This window comes from Bactrocera dorsalis, chromosome 4 (assembly GCF_023373825.1).
Source record: "Bactrocera dorsalis isolate Fly_Bdor chromosome 4, ASM2337382v1, whole genome shotgun sequence".
Lineage (NCBI taxonomy): Eukaryota > Metazoa > Arthropoda > Insecta > Diptera > Tephritidae > Bactrocera > Bactrocera dorsalis.
The window spans coordinates 41,421,786-41,430,837 of NC_064306.1; the positions used below are offsets into that span (position 1 = coordinate 41,421,786).

At 37.8% G+C, this 9,052-nt stretch overlaps 1 protein-coding gene across 2 annotated transcripts; it reads right to left on the reverse strand.

The window, feature by feature from the left end:
- Nucleotides 1-127: 127 nt before the first annotated feature.
- Nucleotides 128-3,446, reverse strand: LOC105222392 (uncharacterized protein CG5902). Of its 2 annotated transcripts, none has more exons than XM_049455533.1 (4): nt 3,240-3,446; nt 1,968-2,576; nt 1,591-1,907; nt 128-1,502 (listed from the first exon to the last, which is right to left on the reverse strand). In XM_049455533.1, the coding sequence occupies exons 2-4, from the start codon at nt 2,246-2,248 to the stop codon at nt 1,318-1,320; spliced, it is 783 nt and encodes a 260-aa protein (XP_049311490.1). In that variant the 5' UTR covers nt 2,249-2,576; nt 3,240-3,446; the 3' UTR covers nt 128-1,317. The 2 variants fall into 2 exon arrangements, with proteins under 2 accessions (XP_049311490.1, XP_049311491.1); XM_049455534.1 differs by lacking the exon at nt 3,240-3,446 and adding an exon at nt 2,671-3,070.
- Between the last annotated feature and the right edge of the window lie 5,606 nt (nt 3,447-9,052).

A 9,052-nucleotide genomic window follows, 5' to 3' on the forward strand; every position in this document is an offset into this window, starting at 1 on the left:
ACCGATTCCACAACAGTCGGGTCTACGTAACCGGAAAGGACTTTTATCCGGCTAAGGACTATCAACTCGGCAGAATTCTGCTACCACAACAACAATAAACACAATTCTCCTCAATAAAACTCAACGCTGATTTCTTAATTTTTCTTTTATTTCCTAAAAATTGCTTACAACATTAATTTCACTACATTTTAGGATTGATTAAGAGAAAAAATGTCACTTAAATGCTGTCTTAAAGATAACAACAACTAATCGAAAGCAATCTTGTTTTGGAGGCTTGCTTCCAAATATTTAATATTATAAAAGTGGGAATAATAAAACACTATTCTCATAACCGAAATTATCGAATGCTAAATAATTGATTAGTAAAAATAAGGTGCACTAATATTGCAAATAAATTGTTTTTGTATTGCAGAACAGTAAATAAATTGCAACTTAACGAAATTTCAGAATATAACTATAAATATATTGACAAAGCACTTGTATTTCATACATATACATATGTATGTATGTGTACTCTCAATTTAAAATATTACTGAAAACACCATTTGTTGTTCGTCATTTCACAAACGTTTGTACGCAACAATTTTTTTTCTATTTCTACTGAAGGGACAAAATAATTGCTTTTTTCCGTTAGTTTCTAAAATTCCGAGTTGCTGTACGTACTTCATGTATATCTCAAGAATTAGTTATTTAATATATATATTTTTTAGCTTTATTGCAAATTAAAATTCATTTACTGTTTACATGTTTGTATGCATGTATGTACATATTAGTATTAAGAAGCACGTTGGCGTGTAGAATATATTACCATCCGCCTTAAAAGTAAAATGAATAAAATTTTAGTAATTTAATTAGCATTATAATTTGATTTTTTGATTATTTGAACTTTACATATACATAAATATGTACCATTATTGTTATTAATATATGTTTTTTTATCAGAAAATTATTATTGTTTTGGAAAACGCGTTTATTGCTGACCCAGCAGTTGTTATTTGCTATCGTCATTATGCTTTTGTTAATGTTTTTGTTTTTGTAGTTAGCATTGGCGCGACGCTTTCTTTTTTGTATAGCTATAAACTATAGATAATAAGAATTATAATAATGATAATATCTATTATGTGGTATAGTCGGTAATTGTTGTTGTTGTACACCAACGTATGCCTTGCGTTGATGCGGATTTTGAAAGTTTTGTTTTGACAACGTCATTATATTTGTAGTGTTTGTAGTCTGTTTTTGTTTTTGTTGTAACTGAAATTGTTTCTGTTGCTGCATTAAGATTTGTTGGTGTTGTTTGAAACGCATTTTCGGTGTTTGTTAGCATTGTACTTTGCCATATTGCGCCCGACGTTCCAACACTTCACGATACTCTTTATAGTTCATTTGAATTTCTTGCGAGCGATAACGCGTCAATTTGATTGATTTTCGTGTTTCCGGGGTGATTGCTGCACGGTAGCCCCCCTTCCTGAGTAGAGAGTCTATAGTTTGGGTTTGATCCCAACCTGTGAAAATCGAGAACATATTCAGTTTTTAGATTACATTTATTACGATAACTTTTTGCGAAAAATCTTATCACAAATTCATGCTCACCTTGTTCAGTAGCCACTTGTGGCAAATAAGTAGCAGTCCTCTTGTAACCACGTTCATTCAAAAATTCAATACGTATGCCATGTACGCCTAATGTCCAGTCGAGATACCCATGTGCTTCTTCGAAATTTTGCAAAATCGACACCGACACAGTCAATTTGGGTAACTCTTCCCTAGCGATGGGCGCAAAGCGCGAATCCTTTAAAGCACTCGTTAATGCATATTCACGAAGTCCATTGTGCAAATGCATGGCACTGAACGTACCAATACAACCACGTAATCGCTTATCACGCCCTGTTTTCCAGGTTACAAATAATGGACTGCAGAAACAAAAATCATCATTAACATATTTTTAAAATGCATATTAAGCGAATACTCACTAAGCATCATTTGTGAATTTGGGTGTACCGGGCGCTTCTACATTGTTCAGTTCACAGTCAAGCACCTCAAAACAAAATATGCACATGTCAGGCACCGCCACATTGTCCAATGGCTTCACACTATAACCATTTGTGAGGCGATTTGAGCCACCACCACGGCGATAGCAATCACCATCGTCGCCACAATCACCGTTCTGCAGGTGATGTGGCCGTAGTCCATTCATCTGTTGTGATGTGCTTGAGCCGCGATAATTGTTGTGGTGCTGATAGTTATTTGACATTATTGTGCTTGGTGTACCTTTATGCGCTTTACCCTCAAAAGTATTTGGTAAACTTACAAACTGAAATTTTGTATGCTTCACTCGTTGCGTTAAATTTTTTTTTTTTTAACAACAATGCTACCCAATGTGGATTGCAAGTTCTTAAATATATTTTTATAGTAATTACTATTTATTTTAATTTTATTGTGGACGCAGACTGTGCTAATGCCGATCTGCTTTTGTATTTGTTGCAGGACTAATCGAATACGCTATATTTTTTATACCGCTAAGATCTCTAGTAGTAATGGCAGTGCGTAACTTGATGATGTGAATCTAAAAAAGTTGTAACCTGTAAATATAAAGAATTTCGATTAGTTATTTTTCAATATTTACATTTTTGTCTTAATTCAATAAACTTAGCAATTAAATTAAAGTGATCGTACGTAAGTTCAACTAAAATATGTATCCTACAAATGCAGTTGTCTTAACAGTGCGTAATATTACACAAAAATACCAGAAGGGAGCACGGCGTAGACAAGCAAATTGCTAAATCACAAGTTCAGTCTCCTATGCTTTGTTTACGAATACTCGTTTGCACTGCATTACTTGACGCAGTGACAACAATAACAAGAGACTAGCATTTTGTATCAGCCATAGGCTTTTGTACAGTGACTTTCAGTTTCCCTACACTTCTCTCCCACTCTTATCTGGCACACGAGTTAATCGTCTGTTGGTGCGATCAACGCGTCTATCTTTGGTCCATTCCCGTTTGGGTGCAGCTACTGCATTTAGCTTAAGGCTGATTTTTTTATTTGTTCATAGCACAATCACCTCATTCTCTATATTTACAATTATCACTTTCTATCTGCATTTGACATTCTTTGGCTTCATTCGATACTCGGTACGTTTGACCCCTTGCACCCCACCGCACACACATATAAACACAATTATTCAATTCTTCACTTCTCTTCTTCCTTGTTACTACTCCTCTTTTAGCCTTTGGCACACACACATTTTTCTTCGTCTGCGACTTCCACAACTGCTTCCTTGAGCTTTTGCACTTCAACTCATGTGAACTTTGACGAAATTTTGTTGCAAATTGTATCAGAAATTTTGATCACTCACAGAAAATATATGAAAAAAAATATTAGAAAGCAGTTGCCAAATACTTTTCTTTATCGTTCGCTCGCAAATCCGCGTCGTTCGCAGTGTGAGTGACGAATGAAGAAAATATGTCAAATGTCAAAAATACCAGCGCAACCGAGGGTTGCATTTGTGTGAACCGGTTACGTGTTCAGTTGACCCGATTATTGTACAGGCATTATGTACACTAGAAATTGCTGCAATAATTTGTACATAAATTTATGTAGAAAATAATTTCGGAGTAATAGCAATAATTATTGCTTAATTTTATAATTTGAGCAATAATATTTTTTTAATATTTATTTAATATAAATTCGATATATTTCAGTAAATAAAGTGAATTTTTTTTAAGATCAAACTTGTTTGTAAGCATCTTTACAAGAAAATCGCGGTTAGATTAGTTGAGGAGATATTAATATTTTTCTAGAATTAGTGATCGTCTAAGTTGCCATCTTCAATTATTGTTGCTATAGCGAACCAAATTTTTACCGAAGAGTTTTATAGTTGAGTTGAGAATTCTTGGTCGGATTATATTGGTGCCTGAAGGTCTTGACACTATTATTGTATTCAAAGTAAGATGCTATCTCTTTTCTCTTTGAAACCAAAAAAAAAATTGTTTCCAACATTTTTTGGCTTTGGACAGATAATATTAAAACCACAAAATTTTGCGGTCACCTCACTGAATTCAATCGTATAAAGATCTAATATTTGATTTTATGACTGAAGTTCAATTTAACAGTACTTCTCTGTGGGATTGCAAAGGCCTGCTTTTCACTGATCTTTGTTTTTGGAATAAAATTTGGTTTCGGAATTTTCTTTATCCATCCAAATCAAATCAGACGAAGTAGGTAGTTTCATGGTGGCGTCTACTAAAGCAGTGAATTCTGTTCCGAAGTCGTTAGAAAATTTGCATAAACAATCCATGTAGACGCATTTCCGTTGTCCTATATACCAGTATGGTCAGAGACCCAAATGTTGTTTTCTTTTATCCGGTTAACCCAGTTAGTCGATTAGTCGAGTATCAAGAGCTCTAGTAGGCATACTCAGAGATACGAACGCTCTTTGTGTTGTGTACAGTAACTTAAAATATTCTTTCCAACAAAAAAATGGAACTAAATTGTGAACATTTTCCCACGTTTGATGCTGTGCCCACAATTTGTTAAACGCTCATAAAAAGGCCCGTGTCGATTGGTCGAGAGAAATGTTACCAAAATACGATAGCGGTGCTTCGAAACACGTCTATAACATCGGGACAGGTGATGAATCATGGATTTACTCGTATAAGCCCGAAAGTAAACAGTAGCCGACTGTATGGGTGTTTCAAGATGAATCGAATCAAATAGAAGTTTCAAGCAAATGATTGCCTGTTTTTTTTAATAATTAGATATATCGCAACTTTACCACTGGAACAACATAAAACAGTAAATTCTGAGTGATATACAACCATTTGTTTGCCAGTTGTCTTTCAAGAAATCAAGAAAAAACCGCCGAAGACGGAAGCAACTTCATTTTAGAGTACTCAAACCATCTCTTTGATGAGTCATACACCGTAAAGTCCTGATTGGAACCGAATGCCTAGGCCTACCTTTTTCGACACCTGAATGGCGGTTGATGTGTTCAAAAGGCGTCTGTTGGAGATACCTCAATCAGAGTGGCAAAAGTGCTTCGAGAATTGGTTCAACCTACGCAAAAGTGGGTAGATCTTAATGGATATTACTTTGGATATAAATAAAGCGATTTTCGATAATTAAATTTGCTTTTCTCTCGTATCCCGAAATTTAAAAAGGAGGACTGAGGTAAGGGCTGAAAAGTCTGGCTAAAAGTCTTCTCAATGTTCGTTGGAGCTTTATATAAATTTTCAACCTGCTTTGACACTGTATAAATTCATCACGCCCTCTCTGTTGGAGCACCGAATGAACGACAACGATTTCCAATAGTTGAATAAGTTGTAGAATACATTCTGCAGCGAGGAAGTCAAAATTATCGCCGTCCTAATGATCTCTTTGAAATTAGTGATTGACGTCGCATACATACCCTCCCAGTGTGGGTTGAAGTTGAAGCTCGGTGTTGAAATGTTGAGTTCTGTAGTTTCGGACTGAATGGAGAAGAGCAGTAGATGAGCAATAAAGGTGAAGGTTAAAAATAGCTTTGTATGTCTGTGAATCGCCGCATTATACCATAAGGTTCATTGGTTCATTTTTTTTATGGCGCCTGATCGACAAATTATTGTTTTTATAACGGCAGGGGATTGGCCCAAATAATTTTGCGAGGGTGCTGGAGAGTTGAGATTCTGGTCGGATAGAAATTCGAGTCCGCTTCACTTATTAGATAAGATCCGTATTAACTTTCTCGACAATACCGACAGGTCACCTCTGGTTAGACGGATTTTTTGCAGATTGCTATGAAGATATTGAGGATTGTCATCGACTCGAATATTGAGGAAACTATTCGTCTAATGACTCATATGAATTCGTCATAACTTCGAAGTCGTACATAATTTCGTCTATTTTGCAACCAGCGTTAACACAAATAATAACGTCGGCCTCAAAATCTAACGCAGAATAACCCTAGCCAACAGGTGCTACTTTGGCCTGAGTAGCAAATTAGAATTAAAGTCCTCTGCCGACGAACAAAGACCAAACTGTAGAAGTCACTCATCATCCCCGTCGTGCTATATGGTGCAGAGGCAATGACGATGACAACATTTGATGAGTCGGTGTTACGAGTTTTTAAGAGAAATATTGTGCGGAAGATTTATGGTTCTTACGAGATATACGACGACTTTGATATAGTTCAGCGAATTAAAATGATAGTGGCTAGGTCATGTCGTCCGAATGGATGAAAGCAATCCAGCTCCGAGAGCATTCGACGCAGTGCCCACCGGGGGAAGTAGAGAAAGACCTGCACTCCGTTGGGAAGACCAGATGGAGAAGGACCTGGTTAAACTTAGAATCTAGAATTTGAGCCAAACAGCGAAAAGGAATACGACAGACGGGCTGTTAAGAAGAAGAATTCGTGTAGTAAAGCCAGAAACATTATCAAAGTCTTGGGATATAAGGACAGCAGATATGACAGCCAGAGCTTTAATGAAACTATTTTCTAGGAAATATTTTATATACTAAAAAAAGACCGAAAATTAATTTCTAAAAGACAGCCTTCATAAGGCACCCTATATTTCGTAATGGATGTATGTAAATTTGCGAAAAAATTGTATTAAAAATGGCGAGTCATGGATTTGCGCTATGCATGTGGTCCTCTGCTTAACTACTTAAAGCAAAGGTGTGATCTTCAAAATCAATGCAAATGTACACCTGCGGATCAAGCAAACTTGACTTAAACGACAAACGAATTACCACTTGCAGATGCCATAAGTTCACCGCGGCGCGCCGTAGACGTCCTGGCAGCGAACCAAACGACACAAAGACTGGAACGCAGCGCTGGCAAACTGAAATGTCCCATAGCCAATCGGAGCCAAAGGCAATGTGCTAATACATTTGCAACTTGTTGCGCTTAAACAGCATTTAAGTCAAGCAACAATAATAGAGCAACGCCATCGAAATGACACTTAGCCAGACTAGCTAGCGCAGCGATTACACAGCGTTTCGCACAATGTGTCAGGCACCTTGAAACAATGGGCCGACCAACTGTGCTTCGAGTGTTTCGACGCACCCAGGCATTGTCCGCCTCCCTCGGCCATCCACCATACGCCGGGCATTTTCAAGTGTCCTGCCATTGTTTTGCACCGCGCCGCGTCCAGCTGAGCGCTGGTACTCGAACCATTCACCACACAGACAGACATACAAACATAGTGCACGGCTGGTCATGCGGCACAATGGTATTTGCTTAATAACCACTCGAGTTTGTAAGGCGTAGAGAATCACATAACGACGCCGAACAATAGCACACACTCGAAAACGCTGCGGGTACGCTAGTAATTGACTACGCAGACAACGCAGAAGACGAGGACGAGGACGATCTTGCAGATATGAGCGATCAGGACGAAAACCTCTGTGTCTACACGGTTCGGCATAATAGACACAAGAGAAATGAGGAAAAAAATAACAACACACAGCTAGAAGAACAATGGAGCCGTACAACATTCGTATGTATGAGTGTGTGTGTGTGTGTGTGCAGATAGTAAATGCAATACACGGCAATTCCAGTGAAATACTCAAGGACCTCAAGGAGCATGAATCAAAGGTGAGCTGCAATGAAGTGAGCAATTGTACGACCTGTCAGACCGACAAACGCACGAACACACACACACACACACAGACCACTATAAGAAATTAGTGTAGCGCAAGCAACAACAAATAACAAAAACAACAACACAAATGGCAACTGTAAACAACAACATTTATATGTACGCAGTTGCATTGGCTTTCCGACTAATCGCCTACAACAATTGCAACAACAACTACGACATGAAGTAGCAGTAAAAATGCAGTCATGAACGCACACATAAACACACAAACAATATTTATATAGCATAAGTACATTTGTAGTACATATTTATCAGCTACATGCCGAGGTACTCGAGCGCTGGTGAGGACATTTTCGCTGAAAGAATAACAATAACAATAACAACAACAAAGTTGGTTTCTACGAAGCCATTGTTAGACCGAGAAGCGCCACAGTAATTGCAGATGCATTTTCAATTCATTTGCGTGAGGGAAAAACCATTCGCACGACAACTGCCGATTGTCGATTGCCGACCCTCGACTGTTGACATGCCGATTGTGAAATGACGAGTGCAGTGCGAATATGCGTAAAGGGTGGGTGATGGACTTAATGGCATGAACAGTTGGCTTCTTTGTTGTTTTTGTATGTACATACATATGTATATGTAAGTCACTATTATATTGCATGCCGTTACTCGTAACCGATTCCACAAATAATAAATATTTTCAAACGATAGAGAAGTATTATTTATTGTTATTGTTGTGTTCATTAACAATAAAATACAATTGAATTGACTAAAATGTAACAACATGTAATGCATTGTTGTTGTAAATAATGATTTGTTAACATCAGACCATTAATGAAGTCCGTGGCAGGTGTTTGGTTGGGATGTCATTCCAATTTGGAGAGTGGGAACTCTGATCATTATTCTAGTATAGAACACTATGAAAAATTCAAAGTAAATTTAGTTTTTAAACTGAATTTGTTTTCTCCATATCTGGGATTCCCACGAAGAGTTGATTAACATCTAACAGTGGACAAATGGAGCCCCGCCAATAAGAGTCTCTTTGACTCGTTTCCTTGGCATAGTGGTTTAAGTTTTGTATAAACGCTTGTATAAGTATGTCTCTGTATGTACAAATTAATATGATTGGAACGTTGTATTGTATCCTCAGTCAGGGACACACGTAAACTCTTCAATCTTCGATAACTCATCTTACAATTTAGATCACTGCAGCGAGTAATCTTCCCCTGGCGGCTCCTTCTCTGCTTACATAAATGCGAGGGATTTGTGGGTGAGGCGAAGCCAAGATGCAGTGAGCTGTTTCGGATGGATCGAGGTTAAGTGGGAGAGTAGGAGGTGGATTCTTCTGTCGCCAACTCTCAATTCACTGTATCGTCTATCAATCGGAGGTGGCTGCCATCAGGGTACTGCTCCGAAGTGCAGCATCCTTCAGAGAAGTGTGTATTCATTCCGATTCCCGAGCGCCTGTACTGGCT

Bases quoted from the DNA above. Each gene is read 5' to 3' on its own strand.
- LOC105222392 (XM_049455533.1), bottom strand. From the start codon at position 2,248: ATGTCAAATAACTATCAGCACCACAACAATTATCGCGGCTCAAGCACA. The intron at 1,908-1,967 runs GTGAGTATTCGC...TTGTTTCTGCAG, and splicing joins AAATTCACAAATGATGCTTA to TCCATTATTTGTAACCTGGA. The intron at 1,503-1,590 runs GTGAGCATGAAT...CGATTTTCACAG, and splicing joins ACAAGTGGCTACTGAACAAG to GTTGGGATCAAACCCAAACT.